The sequence below is a fragment of the Monodelphis domestica genome, chromosome 6 (assembly GCF_027887165.1).
Source record: "Monodelphis domestica isolate mMonDom1 chromosome 6, mMonDom1.pri, whole genome shotgun sequence".
Classification (NCBI taxonomy): Eukaryota; Metazoa; Chordata; class Mammalia; order Didelphimorphia; family Didelphidae; genus Monodelphis; species Monodelphis domestica.
This window is the reverse complement of record NC_077232.1, coordinates 10,071,059-10,093,085: the sequence shown is the minus strand read 5'-3', so window position 1 is coordinate 10,093,085 and position 22,027 is coordinate 10,071,059. Positions and strand designations below refer to the sequence as shown.

The 22,027-nt window shown below is 40.1% G+C and overlaps 1 protein-coding gene across 2 annotated transcripts in view; it reads left to right on the top strand.

Annotated features, from left to right (window-relative positions):
• The first annotated feature begins 20,259 nt into the window (after positions 1-20,259).
• Positions 20,260-22,027, top strand: part of LOC100013502 (steroid transmembrane transporter SLC22A24) — a 34,717-nt gene continuing 32,949 nt past the window's right edge. Inside the window, exons 1-2 of one of the 2 annotated variants that reach the window (XM_007497736.3) lie at positions 20,260-20,798; positions 21,332-21,435. In XM_007497736.3, coding sequence (XP_007497798.3) covers positions 20,394-20,798; positions 21,332-21,435 — 509 coding nt within the window. In that variant the 5' untranslated portion in view covers positions 20,260-20,393. The remainder of the gene's footprint in view (positions 20,799-21,331; positions 21,436-22,027) is intronic. The other variant, XM_007497735.3, reaches the window with a different exon arrangement.

Genomic DNA, 22,027 nt, shown 5'->3' with positions numbered 1-22,027 from the left:
CTGCTAAGTCAACTAATCTCCTCAGTAAGTCTGAACCAGTGAAAACACAGCTGAGTCAACTAATCTCATTAAGAGAAAACTTGCCCGACCCGTTTAGGTACCTAGCATCTCATTGTATCAATTCTAAAAAACAGGCATGGCTCAAAGAACTCCTTGCCTTATTATAAGCATGGATCCAAGTACTTTCTTTGTTTAGCAAGGAGTTTTCTCCCCTAAAGCAGTCTTAAGTACGGGTGGAGTAGAGGTCCTCCCATTTCTGATCCTGGCGAGTTCTCACATCAAAATGGGGAATGTTTCCCAGGAGGGAATTTGTTCCAATGGAGGATTCCTCAATGTGGAAATTTTTAACATTCACAAGTCTGAGAAATTTCAAGATTTATAAGGGGCCAATAATAAGAGATTAAACTAACTGTAAAGATTCAGTCACTCCTTTTTTGAAGTACAACTAAATTAATTCTTTGAATGAAGTCCCTCAGTTGGACTAAGTGAGCCCAGGCAGAAATCACTGGTCCTTCCAGTTATCAGCTTCTTCCTGGGGAGTCTCCAGGTCCACTCCAGGAATTTATTGTTATAACTTCCCCTGAACTATGGTGATCTTTGAGCGATAAAAGCGAGTTAGTGCTATAACTGATGGGCTCCCTTCCTTGAGAAGAGTTCCTGCACACATGTTGTTCTCTGAGAAGGGTCTAAAAAGCAGAATGCCTGTGCCGCTCCCTCTGGTTCTTGGCGTCCCTCTCTCAGTGGGGTCAGTCCCTGGGGAAGGTGATGGATGGACAATATTATCATCCTTCTTTGGTGTATTTTTTACCTCGTCGTGCTTATTTCCTTGTGCTTTAGTTAACACAAATTTTCCCTTTTTCTGGAATTCCTCCTGTTTTTTCATTTCCTACATATCCCAGGTCTTCTGCAAAAGCCAATCCTCCCATAGGGACTAGTGTGGAGGTTTGCTGGGGGCCAAGTGTTTATACATGGGCACTCATGCATTTCCCCAAGCTGACTTTTGATCTTGAAAGAATTTCTTTCCTGAATAGATCAGGCACAAAAGGCAGGAAGGGAAGCCAAGTGCAAAGATGGCTATGTGACTCTCCTCTATCCCATAATCCTGTCACGCCAAGCAGTCCAGGTCCTCTGCTCATGAAGGAAGAGAGAAGAGAAAAAAGTTGACCAGGATCAGAAGAGAGCTGCTCACCACAAATCCAAATGCAAAAGTCATGAATGGACTTGCACACTGGGATGAGGAAATAATAATAATAATAATAATAATAATAATAATAATAATAACTAGTATTTCTATAGTGCTATAAGATTTACAAAGCATTATCTAAATAGGATCTCATTTGAGCTTCACAACAACACTGAAAGGATTGTTATTATTATCCCCATTTTGCAGATCAGAAAACTGAGGCACACAGAGGTTGAGTGATTTGCCCAAGGTCACATGGACAAGAAGTAACTGAAAGTAGGTTGGAACTCAGTTCTTCCTGACTATAGATCCAGCACTCTGTCCATTGACCTACTTAGCTTCCTGTTAAAGAAGTTCAGAAAGAGACAGATAGAGGCAGAGACAAAGAGACAGCTGGGGTCTTTGGCACCCAAAGAGAGAGGGGCATAGATGAAAGCAAAGGAGACAAAGAAAGGCAAAGGACAGTTAAGAGAAAAATAACAGGAAAGCCTTGGTGGGAAGAGAGGATGCTCAACATGCTGCAGAAAGGCCAAGGAGTCCAAGGAATAAGACCCATGAAGGGATCGTTGGTTTTCTTGGAGAGCTGATTAAATGGGTCTCACTTTTGAGCTTCACCAAAATCTGGTGAGGAAAATGCAACCAGTGTTATCACCCACATTTTCAAAATGAAGAAACGGAGTCTTAGAGTATTCAAGAAACTTACCCATGGGACAGACTACCCTGACCTCCTGCCCAGCATTCTTGTGCCCATATTGCCTGTCACTTGTCTCAGGACCAGAATCACCATGAAACCAGCCAGTGCTTCCTGCAGCACATTCCACCTGGGCATCAACTAACTCAGCCACGTCCTAACTACCCCTCTTCAATCCAAAGTTGATTTTTAACCAAAGCATTCTGTTCATTTATCTTTGTCAAACTTAACCCAGAAAATCAGCATTAGTCACTTTTCATGGCTTTTGCATTCTAATTTGTGGTGAGACCTCACTTTTTTATCCATTTTTAAAATTTTTATGTTATATATTTTTATTTTATTTATTACATTATTTATTTGTTTACTTTTATTTTTATTAGTTTAGGGCAAAAATGTCTCTCCCGAAGTACCTGCAGCTCATTTTATAGGTCTCCCTCTCATGATCTTGGACTCCATGGACAGACTGGAGTTCCGCTAAGGATCCTTTGGATGCAGGTCCTCGTACAGATTGGAGACTTAAATAACTGAGGTCTGAGCTAATAACCCTTTCAATTAAATACGAATCCTGGACTATGTTGTCTTCATGAATGGTCTGAAGCTTTTTGCCATCATCAATTGCACAAAGACCAACAATAGTGCCTGTCTACACTGTTTCATCAATGGGGGAGAAAGGTCGAGAGGGAGGAGTCCACACTGGTATAAAAATATACCCCATGTTGTGTTGCTGTCAGATTGCTGCTCCATTGTGAAAGGAATCTCTTCTTGGGGCCAGCATCCTTTGAGGCTCTCCTGGCTGAAATTAGAGGTGAGGGAAGATTGCAGATCCTTCAGATCTTTTCTCTGGCTGCCCCTCTAATATTTCTAAGTAGCCAGTTTCTGCTACACAATTTCTCTGCCTTTTTCCCTGAGCACCAGAGCTGGATTCACTTGCATGGCGATCCCTCTGCTTTGCTCAATGTCAGTGAAGACCTTAATTTTACTTCCCTATTAAAGGTTTTAACCCCCCCGGACTCCAATAGGAACCTAGAGAGGTGTCGCCAATTCTTCTGGCCGTAGCATCAGGTTGTGCCCCCAAACGTCACAGCACAAAATTTCAGTCAACTGGAGATGGAGTCAAGTGTGGATGGCTGGGTTTGTGACCAAAGCATCGTCCCTTCTTCCATTGTGATGAGGTAAGAGGTTCTTCCTGCTGCCCCAATCCCACTTCAGGAAGAGTCTATTGACTTTTATAAAAGGCCACACTGATCTGGAATTTGATTCCCTTGGTAAAGAACAGAATCAGATTTGTCTCCTCTGCCATCCCTCCAGCTCACAGTTCCCCTTGTGATAAAAAAATTTGAGGGATTCATGGATAGGTTCTGCTGCCAAATACCAAATCGACAATACAGAAGGAGTTATCCTACAGATTTTCTTTTTTGCTCAAAGCACAGATTCTTCTTTTTTTTGTATGGAGGTGTATCATAGAATACAGAGCTTCAGCAACTTTATATAGAATATGAAACACATACATAGTATGTAGAATGGAATCTTAAAGACAGCAGATGGGGAAGATTAGGAATTACATGTGAGAAGGAAAAGATAACAAATTCTACAGCAAAAAGATTAGGGACAAAATGAATTTGAAACTCATGTCCCGAGATGGATTCCATGGTTGGTATGATGGAGGCAGTGCTCTCCTCTTATCATAGTGGGACAAGAAGTCTGAACCAGAATTTCTTTCCCATCGTAGTCTTCTTCCATCACAGGGATAGCAAGATTCCTGAGTCCAAAATTCTCTTGCCACACTGTAAGATCTGATGCTCTCATCTTCTCCTCAAGTGGGATCTGGTATGTGACTCACAGACATTGAGATCCTTGCCTCAGTCGATACTCTTCATTGGGATTTTACTGGGACATGTCATTTGGGGATATTTCTCAGACAGGTGAGCTTCCCCTGGATGTAGATATTTCTGAAACCCAGAGCCGAAGGTCATAGGAATTAAAATTGGAAGGTATGTGATGAGATGATTTAGTACAACTCATTCATTTGACAAAGGAGGAAACCAAGGCACGGGGCAATAAAGAAACTTCCCCAATGTCATATAGCTACATTTAAAAGCAGAATTTGGACCAAGATTTCTCTGATTTGAAATCTAGCATTCTTTCTATGCTATACCTACAGCCCACAATAACAGGGAGAGGGTTCAGGATTGGATTTAGAGCTGTGGGTGGAGATAGGTCTAAGGCTGGGAAAGAACCCACTAGGATAGTGAGGTTGGTGATGAGTGTCAGTCAACACTGAGCCAACAAGCATTTCTTAAATACTTAATATGTTCCAGTGTGCTAAGAGCTAGGGGTACAAAGAAAACAAACCAAAAAAAAAAAACAGTCCCTGTCCTCAAGGAGCTCATCTTTAGTGGAGAAGACAGCATGTAAACAAGTGTGCATGTCAAAAAATGTATAATATAACCAGGAGATACTCTAAGAAGAAGGGCACTAACATTAAGGAGGACTAAGGAAGAAGGCTTCCTGCTGACAGTGGAATTTTAGTTGAAACTTAAGCCAGGGAAGCCAGAAGAAGGAGATGAAAAGGAAGGCATTCCAGGCAGGGGGGAATAGCAGTGAAAATAGTGTACAATCATTATAATAGAAACACGAAGGTCAGTGTCTGGATCACAGAGTGCCTAGAAAGAAACAAAGAGTGAAGAACATGAATTAGTCAGAGAGGGAACAGATTGCAGAGGAATTTAAAATCCAAGCAGAACATTTTATATTAGAACCATTGGAGTTTGTTGAACTATTAAGATCCCCTGGAAACTGATCTGGAAAGTGGGGAGACTGAACTGCGGTGGGCAGCAGGGTCCCCCAGTCCACCCCAAATTCCAAGAGACACCACAGGTCAAAGATTACATGAGGAATTCACCTTGCAGGACTGGAAGCTGAACAAACATAGGATCCTCTAAGCTTTGGATGTGTTTATACTAGCCTTAAGATAAGGGTCTGAACATGAGAGGATGCCTCCTGTTTACATCTCAAACACATTAGGTTTCTCGAGATTACTTACCCACCTTTATGATCCATACCTCTCAAACATCACTTATGATCCCAAACATCCCAAGGTTTCTCAAGTTAGGTAACAGGATCAGGATATCATAAAGGATGTATACTTGTACCATGCCCCCAGACCCACCTATATGATCAGGATGTCATAAATGATGTGTGCTGCTTATGTTTAAGCCCTGTAAAGGTTAAACTTAATGGTTGGACATGATTATATGAAATTATGTGGTCGCCAGTATTTATTATATCTTGAGTCAGAAATTTATTTACAAATATTTACAAATAGAGAGGAAACAATAAAGAAGAGAAATGTGAGAGGGATAGAGAAGTTATCTATCCTATCAACCTAAATGTTGCTCCAGGTCTGTTTAATCCAGGCAGAGATTAATTAGCTCTCAACCAGGAAGGCTGGTAGTGAGTAACCATGCAACTTCCTCCAAGATGGAAGCTTGTCTCTCCAGAAGCTAGGAAAGGGGTCAGACTTTTGCTTACCCAAAGAAATAATCAAAGAGTTAGAGTCCAAGTAGAAGCTGAGCTCCAAGCCCTAGTCTCCAGCAAAACTCCCTCAAAGACTATCTAAAACTATCTCCAGAAGATAATCTCTTCAGACTATCTTCTCAAAGACAATCTGCCCTGAAAGAGTTCAGAGCTTGCTTTTTATGGTGGCTTCTTGTCCCTTCCCCTCTTCACAGGAGTCGATCACAGTTTCCAAATTGTCTAGGGCTGCCCAGGAGGCAGTGTTTGTAGAATCAACTTCTCACCTTCTGAAGGTTAAGTTCTCATCAAAAAAATTCACAGATTCCTTGCTGATTGAATTTCTAAGGGTGCGAATTCTCTAAGTACCTTCCTAGCTTCTCACCTAGTACTAAGTAGGGTGTTTAATCTTTTGTTAATTCAACTCAAAAGTAGACAAGGGGGAGTTAATCCTGTCTTCAGTCTAGTGAGGTACTAAGTAGGGGTACTTAAGTTAGTGTTAACTGAAGACAGACAATAAAGAACTCTCTTTCACAGCCGCCAGACCCAAAGGCACCAATTCTGTTACCTATCCTCCTCTGATTTCCCCCCTTGTTTGTTCCCATTGTTCATTCCCCTCCCCTTCTTTCCTTTCCAAGTCATTTAGACCTCATCCCTTGAGGATATCAAAATCCTGAACTTTTCTCTGTTCAGAGAGGCAGTTGGTTCTGCACACTGCCTCCCACCCATTCAACCTAAATAAATCTCTCTATCTTTAAAGGGTTCTACTGGAGTTTGTTGTTCTTGAAAGGGCACCTTCCCTGGACCAAGGGTTAATCTCCAACCCCCCACAACAGAACCAGTGAGACCAACCAGAAGGTATTGTAGTTGTGCAAGTATTGGGTGATGAGGTCCTGTACCCAATGGAAGCTCATTTAGGAGAAAAAAGAGACCCTAGACCAGAGAGGAGATTTAACAGCACTCGGTAGCAGATTGAATATACAGGGTAAGTGAGGAAGAAGTTTCTGATAATACCCAAGATGAAAGCCTGGGTGATTGAGAGATAGTGATAGCCTTCAACAATAATAGAGAGGTCATTTTTTTGGGAGCAGAGCCAAGGTGGTGGAGTCAAAGGAAGCAATTCAGCTGATCTTTTATCTACAACTCCTCTAAAGAGATATATTAAAATGCATGAGATGGAATTCTGGCAGAGAAAAACCAGAAAAATTTCTGCGTTCTTTGTCTGGCCTGGGTTGTCAAAAGGAAAGAGACAGAGAGATCTGTAGGCACTGGGAACACGGTCAGGGCAAGGGCACACTGTACAGGGAATACTCCAGTACCCAGGGAGTTCCCAGGGGGCACCAATACAAAAAGAGGTCCCAGACCCACATTGGAGCACTAAATCAGACAAAGGAGTCTATTGTTGGTTATGTTGCCTATTACAGATCTGGGCTAGAGTGAGAAGGGAACTTAGAAATGTCCAGGTAAAATGGTGTCGTTATCTTCCCCAATTAGGAAGCCCTGGAGGGTGAACAGAGTAAAAAGAAAGTTCAGAAGGCAGAAGCAGCAGTTTTATTGCTCAGGCCCCAAAAGCAGACTAGGGTTTCACTTTGAGGATCTAGCCCAATGCAGAAGAATAACCAGGGAAGGAATCCTAGACCATAGAGAAACCTACAGTTCTGCTGCTCTGAGCTAACACAGTTTCTCTGCTGTCCCAGAGTCAACAGCTTATTCTTACTCAGACCTAAACCCTGGTCGGGAACATATAGAGCGCAGACTGAAGGGGAAGGGTTGGCAATAATCAGGTTTTGCCCTAATTCAGAGAATTTAGAAGTACTGAAAGCCTGGAGATCTCTGACCTGAACTTCCCCCAGAGAATCTGAATAAGCACAACACACAATACCTCGAGAAAGCAACTAGACCAGCCCAAACCTTCTCTTCAGAAATGTACAGAGAGCAGCCCTAACATCAAGTCCAATGTCAGAAAGTAGGCTGAAAGAATGGGCAAACCAAAAAAGAATCACACTATAGCTAGCTATTATGATTAAAGTGACATTGAAAACACAAACAGAGGGAAGGAAATCCCCCCCAAATATCTATAAGTAAAGCCTTAAGAGTAAAATTCCATTTGGGCACAAATTCAAGTCGAATTTTGGGAAGAGATGAAGCAAGAGCCTTTTAAAAAGTGAAAATATCTTCCTGTCACTGGAATTAGAGTGCTCAAGGGAAAACGTTTAAAAGGAAATGATAGAATTGGAAGAAAGAATTAGAAAGGAAATTAACAGTTTGACACAATAAGAACAAAACCTTGCCCTGGCAACAACTCCTTAAAAATTAGAATGAACCAAATAGAAACTATCAACTCCATGAGGCAAAAAGAAATATTAAAGTTGGTCAAAAAGCTGAAAAATATGAAAAAATGTAAAATAGCTCATAGCAAATACAACTGACTTGAAAAGATTTAGTAGAACAAATTAATAATTATTGGACTATCTTAATGCCATGAAAAAACTCAGAAATTCTGTTTCAAGAAGACCTAAAAGAAAACTACCCAGATCCTTTAGAGCCCGAAAGTAAAACAGAAATAGAAATAGTTCACTGGGTACCACCTAAAAAATCCCAGGTGCATCATAACCATAATCCAGAGCTTCCAAATGAAAGAAAAAAAAATAACACAATTGGTCAGAAAGAATTCAAGTACCAAAAAGCCAGTCAGAATCCCAAGGGGCTTAGTATCCATAACTAGAAAGATAACGAGTTTGGAATAATGTAAGAATGAAAAATATATGAGACTGGCTTTAATCATTTTATTAAATTTTATTAATGATGTTATTAAACCTAAATTTTTAATTTTATTAAATGTATATTTTATTGATAATTTTATTAAATCTAAAGTAGGAGGAGGAAGACAGAAAAATAGAAGAGAGATACTTACCTTCTAATCTGTGGCCAACATTTTGGGCCCCCTACCCTGCTGAGAGCAATCACCAGGAAACATGGTGATATATCACATATATATATATGTATATATATATATATATATATATATATATATAATAGAGAGAGAGGAAGAAAGAGATCATATTTATATAGATATATATTTGATTACATAAAATTTAAAAAGTTTTGCCAAACAAAACAAGGGCAGTTAAAATTGGAAGAAAAACAGGAAATAGAAATAAAATCTTTAAAGTTTCTCTAAAGTCTCATTTCTAAAATATATAGAGAATTGAATCAAATTTACCAGAATAAGAATGATAACCCAATTGAAAAGTTATCAAAGGATATGAATAGGCAATTTTCAGATAAAGTAATCAAAGGCATCACTAATCATATTTTGAAATAGTCTAAATCAGAGGCAGAGCCAAGATAGCAGAATAGAAGCAGTGAAAGCTCACCATGAGCATCCTCTCCAACCAACCTTAAAATAATACCATAAAACAAATACTGGAGTGAAAAAGCTAACAAGGAAATGGAGAGATGCAACTTTTATGCAGAGAACAACTTGAAAAGAAGGCAGAAAGCATCTGGTTGACTGGGGTGGGAAGAAAGCACAGTCTGCAGAAGGCTACACCAAGTGCAAGCCAATATCTATTATTCTAGGTTCTGAACCTGGACTCACATCAACATCCAGACCCTAAGACCCTGCATTAGCCAACAGCAGTGTAACCCAACACACACCCTGTAAAGTTCTAAGCCCCAGTCCAAACCTGCAGTAAGGTCTGGAATCCCACCATGAGCAGTCTGCACACCTGATCTGTGTAAGCCCAGAATGAGACCAGGAGCCCCAGCCCAGGCTTGTAGGGAGGAACAGAATCCCATCTGCAGAATCTGCAGAAAACTCCTAATATATGTAAACCCATGGCTAGGCCCCTGATTCCAAGATAGTCTTCAGGGTGCTGGTCTGTGGGAGACCAGACATAGCCAAATGAAAAAAGATGCCCAAGAACTCATAGAAGAAAATAATTCCTTAAAAATCAGAATTGGGCAACTAGAAGCTAATGACTTCATAAGCCATCAAGAAACAATAAAACAAAATAAAAGGAATGAGTGGGGGGGGGGAGATAAACTGTGAGATAGTTCCTTGAAAAAACAATTGATCTGAAAAATAGATCCAAGAGAGACAATTTAAGTATTCCTGAACTATCTGAAATTAATGATTTTTTTTTAAGTCTGGATATCAGAGCACAAGAAATTATCAAAGAAAACTGCCCTGGTATTCTTGAATAAGAGAGTAAAATAGAAATTGAAAGAATTCATAGATAACCTCAGGAAAAAATCCTTAAATGACAACTCCCAGGAATATTATAGCTAAATTTAAGAGCTGCCAAACCAAGAAGAAAATATCAGAAGCAACCAGAAAAAATAATTCAAATACCATGGAGGTACAGTCAGGAATACACAAGATTTAGCAATCTCCACATTAAATAATTAGAAAGCTTAGAATATGATATTTCAGAAGGTGAAAGATCTAAGTTTACAACTAAAAATAAGCAATCCAGCAAAACTAAGTATATCCTTTAAGGGTTAAAATGATTGCTTAATAAAATAGAAGATTTCCAATCATTCCAGATAAAACCAGACCTAAACAAAAAATTTGATGTCCAAACACAAGACCCAAGAGAAGCCTAAAAAGATAAATAAGAAAGAGAAAATTTAAGGGATTCAATAAGGTCAAACTGTATGTATTCCTACATGGAAAGAGGATATTTGTAATTCTTAAAAAATTTTATGAGAATTAGAACAGTTAGAAGGAATATTCACAGAGGGTGTGGGAATAAGATGATTAGGATGACTTGATATGCAAAAAAAAAAGATCAAGAGGTAAAAAAAGAGGATTGTATTGATAAAAAGAGAAGGGAGAGATGGAAGGGGTAAATTATCTTACCTAAAGAAGTGGTAAAGAGGTGACCTAACGGCAATGCTTAAACCTTACTCTCATCGTAACTGGCTTAGCGAGGGAGTAACAGCCATACTCATCAAGGTATATAATCCAATCTTACCCTATAGAGAAGTAGGAAAGGAGTAAAACAAGAGGTGGAATAGAAGAGAGGGGGAAGTAAAGAGTGGTGATAAAAAGCAAAACACCTGTGAGGAGAAATAGAGGGTAAGAGAGAAAAGTAGGATCAAAGTGAGAAAATAAGATGTAAGAGAATACAGAGTTTGTAATCATAACTATGAATGTGAATGAGATGAACTCATCCATAAAATGAAAGCAAATAGAGTGTAATAAAAGCCAGCATCCTACTATACATTGTTTACAAGAAACACATTTAAGGCAGGGAAAAACACACAAAGTGAAGGGGAAGGGCTGGAGCAGAATTTATTGTGCATCATCTGAAGTTAAAAAAAAAGGGTAGCAATCATGTCCTCAGACAATGCTAAAGCAAAAATAGAGGTGACTAAAAGAGATAAGGAAGGAAATTATATCTGCTAAAAGGCACTATAAATAATGAAGTAATAGTAATACTAAACATATATGCACCAAATGGTATAGACTACAAATTTTTAAAGGAGAAATTAATGAGAATGACAATGAGGAGACAACATATCAAAATCTATGGGACCCAGGCAAACCAGTACTTAGAGGGAAATTTATTTCTCTAAACGCTTATATCAATAAAATAGAGAAAATGCAGATAAATGAACTGGGCAAGCAACAACAACAAAAACAAAAACAAACTTTAAAAAGAGCCAATTAAAAAGCCTCAATTAAAGACTAAATTGGAAATCTTAAAAATTAAAAAGCAAAATTAATAAAATTGAAAGTAAAAGAACCATTTAACAAATAAATAAGACTAGGAGTTGGTTTTATGGGAAAAAAAAGAAATAGATGGAGCATTGGTTAATTTGATTTTTAAAAGAAAAGAAGAAAATTAAGTAATTAGAATCAAAAACAAAATGGATGAACTCACCAATAATGAAAAAAAAATTAAAGCCATCATTAGTAACTATTTTGCTCAATTATATGCTATAGTAGAGGTGGGCCTCCTCTTTCCCTTGTTTGTCTTTGCTTCAGACAAAGATGTAGATTAGCCTTTACCCATCCCAGGACCACGGTTGGAACAGTAAACATGAAGGAAGCAGGATAACATTTATGAAAAGCAAATTGTGATAAGGTGGGCGCCTCTTCTCCTTGTTTTCCCCTCTTCCCTTTGTTTAGATTTGCATTAGACAAAGATGTGGATTAACCTTTGAACACCTGCCTATCCCTGGACCAAGGTTAGGGTTTCTGTACTGTAAAGTCATAAATTTCTATGGGTTTTGTCTAAGTAGTCTTTGCCTATAAAAGTTCTGTGTGAAGCAAATAAATTTGGCACTATTTCTCTCTTTCATATAGTGTCTGTCCTTTCTTTTGTTACTCTTCATTTTTCGTTACCCCAAGTAGGATCTCACAGGATTGGCCGACCCTGAGGAGGAGTCTTACAATATGCCAATAATTGTGATAATCTAAATGAAATGGATGAATATTTGTCAAAATACAAATTGCCCATATTAACAAAAGAGGAAATAGAATACTTAAATAATCTTATCCCAGAAGAAGGAATTGAACAAACCATCAATGGACTCCCAAAGAAAAAATCCCGAGGGTCAGATGGATTCACAAGTGGATTCTATCAAACATTTAAAGAACAACTAATCCTAAAACTGAATAAACTAGTTAGGAAAATTGGCAGGGAAGGAATCCTATCAAATTCTTTTTATAAAACAAATTTGTTGGGGGCAGCTGGGTGGATTAAGAGCCAGGCCTAGAGACGGGAGGTCCTAGGTTCAAATCTGGCCTCAGCCACTTCCTAGCTGTGTGACCCTGGGCAAGCCACTTGACCCCCATTGCCTAGCCCTTACCACTCTTCTGCCTTGGAGCCAATACACAGTATTGACTCCAAGACAGAAGGTCAGGGTTTAAAAAAAAAAAGACTTTGATAGTCTATATTTTCATCCAGGAATTTTCTTTTTTATTTAGATTTTTCTTATGTCTTTTTAATATCTCTTGCCAATTGATTCACATACCTCATAACTCAGTCATGCATCCCTAAGTGATTTTTCAATCACCCTCTTCATGGGGAAATGTAAAAAATATTATTGTTTTAAATTGCAAAGTTTAAATTCCTTTTGAGAAGAATTTTGGATTAAGAAACATGATACCTCTCTAAATCTAGAAGCTTGGAGAAGACACCGTGAAGATGCCTCCACAGACCACAAGCTGCATGAGAAGATCAAGAATGAACTTTGGGTGTGGTTGATTGAACATTTATTTGTAGGTATACTTTCATGCCAAAGGGGACTGGCCCCTAACTGTTTTTTTGTCAATGGGTCTAGCAATTATTGGTTTTGTTCTTTTTTCCTCTTATCCTCAAATTATTGTAATCTTTAAGTTGATTATGTTTTTATGATCCTTTTGGGGAAAATCTTTCCCAACAAGGATCAAATGGAAAAATGTAAAAATAGAGATTTGAACCCTGGGCTCCAATTCCCAGAAAGTTCTTGGTAGCTCCCAGAATTCCCTATAATCCCATTGAGATCCCCACCTGGGCGAGATCAAAATTTTTATATAATCTGGATGTAAAGCCTACTGAGGTCTCTTCCTGTACTTGGAGATTGCAAAGATGTAGTAAGTGAAATTGAATGGGCCTTTCGGCCCTCCTAGGCACATGCTTTCTATATTTGTATTTTCTTTATTTCTTAATCTTTAATAAACCTCTAAAATTATAATACTTTTAGCAAAAAAACCTTAATTTTAATCTTAACACTTCTAGAAAGAGAAAAATAATATAGTTGGCTTCCGCAGTTAAATATAATAAATATTAACCAATATGGTACAGAGGTTAACAAACTTCAGATTAAAGAGGATTTAAAATAACTATTTCTCACAAAAGGAAAATATGCTTGTAAAATATTGACTTTGGGTTACTCAGTATCTACTTTGATATTTGTATAGCATAGCTCAAGGTCTTTAGAGACAACAAGGAAGAAAACTAGACCTCACTAGATACTATAGAGCTGAGATAAGACCTGAATTCAAATCCCTCCTCAGACACTTACCATGTGATCCTTAGGAAGTCACTTTCCCTCTCTCTAGCTCAGGTTCCCCACCTGTGAAATGGGGATAATTGCACTTACCTATAAAGTAAGCCCTATTAGTATTATTGTTCGCATTTTCGAGATGAGGAAATGAAGGCTTAAAACCCTGGAATGATAACAGCAATGCATAGGTCTACTGTCTTCCTGGAGTATGTCCCAAAGACAGAATTTCCCCAAGACTTATCAAGACACTTTCTTATGGTGAGATCCACGTGACCACGAAGGGTGCCAAAATGGTTACCAAGAGTACAAAGTGTTGGGCAAGGAAAGGAAGGACGTAAGCTGGGGTTTGTTTCCTCAAGTGCCCACTGAAGATGCAACACCCTTTGAAGGACTCTCCAAATCACAGGAAAAGGGCCCCAAAGGATTGCCTACCCCAGGGCACCGACATCCTCTGTGGGTCTATAGGCATAAATAGGTAGCTCCCAAGTCCTCTTAGATGAATTTTTCCAATCAGTATTGAGACAGGAGAAACAATTAGCTCAACGAAAAACCACTGACTTGAATAGCATAGCTTGGTTTATAGTAGAATATTTTCTTCCCCTCCTCCCCAAAGAACTCAGAGCATACATAACCTCTTGTATCCATAAATCCCATCCATAAAAACCAGAACAAGTAGACACCACGCAAGAGGAGTGTGCATGGGGATGAGTAACTCACATGTCAGAAGCTGTAGGAACTCTGGTGGCTCTATGTTGTTCCTCCCTGGACAGGAAGCTTCAGGGAGGTATGTCACTCTGCTAGACTCACCGGGTCTCCTCTCTGAAGGGTCCATTGCTGTGCTTGGTCTTTCAGAGTGTAAAAATGGAGATTTGAACTCCAGACTTCAATTCCCAGAAGTCCTTGGTACTTCCCAGAATTCCCTATAATCTCACCTGAGTCCCCACCTGGGTGAGATCACAATTAGTATTTAAACTGGCTCTTAACACCTACTCTCTCTTCTCCCTCTTCTATGCTCACACGCGGCTCTCTCTCTTTCTCTACTCGGTGTTGCAAGATGTAGTGAGTAAAATGTGAATGGGCTAATCAGCCCTAGGCATGTGATTTATTATTTTGTATCCTTGATTTCTAACAATCTTTAATAAACCTCATAAATTATAATACCTTTATTATTAGAAACTAATTTAACTTTTACAAGAATCCACCTTCCATCACCCTTTCTTTCAAAAAGGTCTAGGGGTCTTGTCCTAGGACAGAGAGAGGTCTTCCCAAGCCTGCTCTGTTAGAGTCTGCTCTCTGAGACTTGCCATCCCCTGATGCCCAGCTCCTAGTGCCAAGCACTGTCTTCTCAACTCTCTCTACTGAAGGTTGCATACAGAAAATAATCATCTCAAATTCCCCTTCTGGGTTGTATACAAGCATACCTCCTCCCTGAGAGCCAACACTTGGGCTGTATATATACGTGTTGCCAATGGAAGAGGCACAAGGACAGAGCAAATCTTTGAGCTCCCTGTTATAGTGACTATCTCAGTGAAGCCCTAACTTGTGTTTATCCAGGTCTCGAGAGGTGGGATCTCTCCTCTCAGCAGTCATTCAGCTTTTCCTGGGTCCCATCTGTTCCTTCCATCCAATGTCTAATGCCATCTTCAACTTGAACAGTGACTATGGTAGCCGACATGCTTTGATGCTATCAGGTTGTTTAGGAAACTCCTCCAAACAAGAGTTATTGGACTTTTTAGTAAAGGTCTCCAGTTGGATCAGGAACTTCCCTGATCTACCCGTTTTGCAAAGGCGAGGAATGCAGAAGATAAAATGTGATTTTGGAAGTGAATTAATCAGTTAAGAAGGGGGTGTCTGAAAATGGAATTGGCCCTTACAAACCATGGCTTAAAATTATTATTAAAATTGCTGAATCAAGTGTGAGTGGACAGATCAAGGGGAGAGACATCTTCCTAAGATTGGTCTCTAGTAGTGGAGAGGGGACAAGAGGGACAAGAGCAAATCTGGGAGAGCAGCCATAGCTAAGGAGGGAAGGCAGAAGGGGGAAAATCTTCAAACGCCCTCTTTTCTCTCTGAGCCAACCCTAAACATCAGCTGTCCTCTCCTAGATCCTGCTCCCTTTACCATTGTAAAAATTAAATAATATTTCTAAGAATAAAATATATTTTATGAGGTTTATTAATAATCATTAGAAATCAAGAGGATACAAAATAAAAACCATGTGCCCATGGCTGATTAGCCCATTTAAAATCCCCAAACTTAGCTTAAAACTATACTTGCTGCATCATTGCAAAGGAAGAGAGAGCATTGATCTCGCCAACATGGAGATTCAGGAGAGTTTATAGGGAATTCTGGGAAATACCAAGGACTTCTGGGGAATGAAGTCTAGGGTTCAAAATCTCCATTTATACATACACCCCCCTGTGATCCTATTGGGAAACCAGTTTCCCCAAAAGGATCATGGAAACATAATCAACTTAAAGATTACAATAATTTAAGGATAAAAGCGAAAGAGAACAAAACCAATGATTACTAGGTGCACTGACAAAAAGCCAGTTAGGGGGCAGTCCCCTTTAACATAAGAGTATACATATAAAACAAATGCATTCAAACCCCCCCCCCCCCGGTTCAAATCACCACATCCCAAAGTTCACTCTGGATCTTTTGGTGCAGTGTGTGGTCTGTGCAGGCATCTTCATGGTGTCTTCTCCAAACTGCTCACTTTCTGGATTTGGAGAGGTAGCATGTTTCTTAACCTAAAATTACTCTGAAAAGGAATTTAAACTTTACAATTTAAAATAACAATAATCATACATACCCTCCCCCTGAAGAGGGTGACTGAAAAACACAGGGATCACTTAGGGATGCATGGCTGAGTTATGAGATATATAAATCAATTGGCAAGAGAAATAAAAACATCAAAAATCCAAATAAAAAAAGATAATTTCTGGATGAAATATAGACTCAAAGTCTTATGTATAAAAATTCTAAGTAAAGGAAAGGTAAATCTATACCAGGTCCTTGAATCAGGGCCCAATTAAAATGATATAAGCATTTACCCAGTCAGTAGCCAGGACTACAGAAAGTTGCCACATTATGAAAGACAGAAAAGGGACTAGATTATAGGAGCCAGGTAAGAGCCAAATTTGAGATACTTGGTAGAATGTAGGACAAGGAAGACCTGCCTTTAACACATGTTAAATAGTCTCAACCTCGAACCCCAAACAAAAAACATATAACTCCCATTACCCAGCTCATACCACTCTTCTGCCTTAAACATACAATATTGGGGGCAGCTGGGTGGCTCAGTGGATTGAGAATTAGGCCTAGAGATGGGAGGTCCTAGGTTCCAATCTGGTCTCAGACACTTCCTAACTATGTGACCCTGAGCAAGTCACTACCCTCTCATCGCCTAGACCTTACTAGTCTTCCACCTTGGAGCTAATACACAGTATTGATTCCAAGATGGAAGGTAAGGGTTTAAAAAAATAATGTATGATCATCAATGATACATGTAAAACCCAGTGGAATTGTGCGTCGACTCCAGGGGGGTGGGGGTGGAGGGGAAGACCATGAATCATGTAACCATGGGAAAATATTCTAAATTAATTAATTAAATAAAAATTTTCAATTAAAAGAAATAATGATCATCTGTGAATGACTTACCTCTCATCAAAAAAGCAAGGATCCAGGACAACTCCAAGAGACTCATGATTAAAAAGGCTACACACTGCTCTAGAAGGAATTGACAAACTCTGAATGACGATGGAAGCACGCCATTTTTCACTTTATTTCCTCCATGAATTTTCCTCTGGTGTAACTGATACATGTCTTCTTTGACAACCTGATGAACATGGAAGTGTGTATTGTACAATGACATATGTACAACCTATATCATATTACCTGCCATCTTGGGGAGGGGTAAGTGATGGGAGGGAGGAAGAGAACATAGATCTCAACATGTCAGAAAGTGATCATTGAAAATTGTATTGATATTGTTAGATTTAAAATGGTTGAAGGCCTTAAACTGTAACAGTTAAAAGAGTGATGTTGTAAACTGTAGTGAGTTAAAATGGTGGAAGATATAAATTGTGATAGATATAAGAGAGGGTGAGTAAATTTGACCGCAGAAAATATGTTTCACTACAGTGTCTTGGTTTTTAAATCAAATATAAGGTGGTCGCCAGGGAAATATTCCCAATTATTCAAATACCCAAGACAACTGGGTTTTATAGAGATTTTAATTAACACAAATGTGGAATTAAAGAAAAGATAGAAAGAGAGAAAAAGGAAATAAGTATGAAGGGCCTTAAGCCAACATGGCCTAGACCTGAGCCTTAAGAGAGAGAGATCAGTCAGTCAGTCTTTTAACACTCACCACAAGGTCTGTCTAAGCAAGGCTTCTAGTGACACCAGGCCAGCTCCATCTCAGCTGACTTCACCAGAGAGAGTTCCAGCCAGAGTCCTCCTTAAAGAGCCTTCCAGCCAGAGACTGTTCCAAAGGGCCTCTCTCCAGAGCCTCCAGAGGGACAGAGTCCCCTCAGAGGAGCTCCAGCAAGACCTCCTTAGAGATTGTCCTCCAAGAGCTTCCCTTCTCCAGAGCCTCTCTCAAGAGATTCTTCCCAAGTGATCCTTGTCAGAGATCCTCCAAAAGGATTTTTCTCTCAAGAGATTCTGCTTTTTCTTATATAGGGGTTTTTCTCCTATGTCACCTCCCCTAAGTCCTTACATCTACCAATCACTGTAGACATTTTCCAAAAGACTGCCCATCTGAATTCCTGCTAAGTCAACTAATCTCCTCAGTAAGTCTGAACCAGTGAAAACACAGCTGAGTCAACTAATCTCATTAAGAGAAAACTTGCCTGACCCTTTTAGGTACCTAGCATCTCATTGTATCAATTCTAAAAAACAGGCATGGCTCAAAGAACTCCTTGCCTTATTATAAGCATGGGTCCAAGTACTTTCATTGTTTAGCAAGGAGCTTTCTCCCCTAAAGCAGTCTTAAGTACGGGTGGAGTAGAGATCCTCCCATTTCTGATCCTGGCGAGTTCTCACATCAAAATGGGGAATGTTTCCCAGGAGGGAATTTGTTCCAATGGAGGATTCCTCAATGTGGAAATTTTTAACATTCACAAGTCTGAGAAATTTCAAGATTTACAATATGTAACCTGAGGGAAAATGAAAATTTTAATTAAAAAATTATTTCCTATATGTCTTGATCAATGACACATTTAAAACCCAGTGGAATTGCATGTCAGCTACAGGAGGGGGATAAATGGAGGGGTGGAAAAGAACATGAATCTTGTAACCATGGAAAAATATTCTAAATTAATTAATTAAATAAAATTTTCCAGAAAATAAAAATTATTTCCTATTTAACCTATATATAGCTTGTTTGTATAGATTGTTTCTCTCGTTAGATTGCAAGCTCCTTGAAGTGGGTTATCTTTTGTGTTTTTGGTATTCCCAGTGCTAGGCATTTTAAAAAATGTTTATTGACTGATAATGAAGACAATAAGAATCTATCTTGCAAGCCTATTAAAAGGGTTTTAAATTTAAAATAATGAAGAGAGAGGAAATGCCAATTGATATCCCCCACCTGGCTGCCATAATAAGTAGTTAAGGCCCTCGTAACTTCACCAGAGACAAAATCCAAAGAAGGAACCGGTAGTAAAATTGTGGCTTCAATGACTGATACACAGATGCTCAAAATTTAGAAAACTAGGAAGTAGAATTCACATTCCTGATGTAAGGAGGGAAACCTAGCCTTCTAAGCGTAAGGCAGCTGACCTTTGAAAGACTGGGACCTAATCATATAAAGGGAGCCAAGAAGGAGGTATTAAACTAACTGTAAATATTCAGTAATTCCATTCTGAGGTGCAAACAAATTCATTGATTGAATGAGAAGTCCCAGAGTGATTAGTTCAAGGGAGCCCATTGACCTTCAGGGTATCTCAAAGAGGAAGACCCAGGCTTAGAGAAGTCCCATAGAAAGGCTTCCCTTCTAAATGCAAGTTCAGAAAAAGAGAAATAGAGACAGACAGTGACAGAAGGAGCTGTCCTATAGTCCACACAAAGAGAGAGGGACATGAGGGAGAAAAGGAGGCAGGACAGATAAGAGGAAAACCAGGAAAGTCTTGGGGAGAGACAATATTCAAGAGGAGGCAATGCTCAGCCTTTTTCAAAGAGATCATGGAAGATGAAGAATAAGATCATTGGTAGATATCCTGGAGAAAGCTGTTTAAACTGACCTTGCTTTTGACCTTTACCAAAACCTGGTGAGGTAAATGCAACAGGTTTTATCACCCCCATTTTAGAAATGAAGAAACTGAGTCTCAGGGTGTTCAACTGGTTTGCTCATGGTCACGATCCCATAATGCTCAGATAGAATCCAAGTGTAATGTACCCAGCACTCTTGTCACCATATTGCCATGAACCAGCCAGTGCTTCCTGCAGCACCTTCCGCCTTACTCTCAACTCTCTCCACCATGTCCTAACTACTCCTCTTCAATTCAAAGTTTATTTTTAAACAGTGCATTCTTTTTATTTGTCCTTGTCATGCTTAACCCAGAAAATTAGCACTGGTCAGTCTATGGTTAGGGTGAAAGTGTTGCTCCATCCTGGAAGTGTCTACAGGTCATTTCAGGTCTTCCTGTCATGTCTTGGACTCCGCGGGCAGGTTGGAACTCTTCTGGAAATCTCTGGATGCAGGTCCTCTCACAGAATAGATATTTAGGTACTGAGGTCTATGCTAATGTACCCTTTCAGCTAAATACTAATCCTGGACTAGGTTTTCTTCATGATTGATCTGATGATTTTTGGCATCCTCAACTCCACATGAGCCAAGAACGCTGCCAACTCCATCAAAGTGAGGAGGAAGGTCCTGGGGGAGGAGTCCTCGCCAGTCCAAAAAATACATCCTGCATTGTGCTGCCCTCAAATGACTACTTTTCTGCCTCACTAACTCTCTGGAGAAAATCACTTCATGAGGCCGGCATCGAATCTATGATGGCCTTTGATGATCTCTTTGCTAAAATTAAGAATAGGGGAAAATTCGAGATCCTTCAGGCCTTTTTTTTGCCATTCCCTTTCCTATTTGTAGGTAGCCATTTTCTCCTGGAGAATCTCACGGCCTTTGTCCCCAAGCACCGGTGCTGGGTTCACGAGCTGGACAATACCTCTGCCTCGCTCAGCGTCAGTGAGGACCTGAATTTGACTTCCCTGCTTAAGGTTTTCATCCCCCTGGACTCCGATGGGAGACCCGAGAGCTGTCGCCGATTCTCGGCGCCCCAGTGGCAGGCTTTGCTCCCAAATGTCACGACCCAAAATTTCAGCCAGCTGGAGATGGAGCCGTGTGCGGATGGCTGGGTTTACGACCAAAGCATCATCACGTCTTCCATCGTGACTGAGGTAAGATAAGAGGCTCTTCCTGCCACCCTGGGAAGATTTTCCTGTATTTTCTAGAAGGGCACCCTGCTCTAGAACTTGAATTCCTTGATAGAATCTCCTTCCTCTCCCCTGCTACCCCTCCAGCTCACAGCTCCCCTCATGTCAAAACTGGGGAGGGATCCATGGATTCGTTTCTGCTGCCAAATTCCCCATCAACAACATCACGGGGTTATTCTGCCAGTTTTCTTTATGCTCAAAGCACACAGAGTCAAGAGCATCAGCAACCCTATCTAGAATGTGAGATGCCTAAGCAGGCGGCTCTGATGACATTGTAGGAAGGGCAGCCTGAGAAGGTGAGGATTGCACAGCCAGAAGGTTGGGGCCGGTCCACGCTTGGCATTTCCATCCTGGTCTTGCCTGGGCAGTTGGCATCATGGAGGCTGTGTCCTCTTCCCATTGTAATGGAGGAAGAAGTCTGAGCCAGACTTTCTCTGCCAGTCTCCAGCGCCTAACGTTCTCTCGCCACACTTTAATGCTCTCATTTTCTCTTTAAGTGGGACCTGGTGTGTGACTACCAGGCTGTGAAGTCCTTGTCCCAGTCGATATTCCTTGCTGGGCATCTGCTAGGATATGGCATGTGGGGCTATTTCTCAGACAGGTAAGTTACCCCTGGACACAGCCCTTTCTGAAACTCAGAGCCCAGAGCCACACGGCTTAAAGGGGAAAGACAATACTTGATGATTCAGTCTAACCCATCCATTTGACAAATCAGGAAACTGAGGTCCAGAGTAATAAAGAGACTGGCTCGACATCACCAAGGTCTGAGCCTGAGTTCAAATCCTGCCTTATCTATTTACTAGGTCTATGATCTTGGGCAAGTCACTTACATTTTGTCTGTCTTATTTTCCTGGATTGTAAGATAGGAACAATAATACCACCTACCGCAGGAAGTTATTGGGAAGATCAACAGCAATCCTACTTGTATAGTCCTACCTAGCACACACGGTACAGGGATGTAGTAGGGGCCTCACAAATGCTCCGTCCTCTCCTCTTCACATTCCCACCCAGCTTTGCAGAGCCAGAATTCTGATGTGATGTGGATACAATAAACAGACTAGTCCTCACTCAGGGCTTTTTGTTTGATACTTCATCTTCTGAGGTATCTGGTCCCCATGAGATGCATCAACTAGCCATTGTTGGTGGGTCCTCTTACATCTGGCCTTTAACAATGAAGGGGGAAAAGCCCTGCT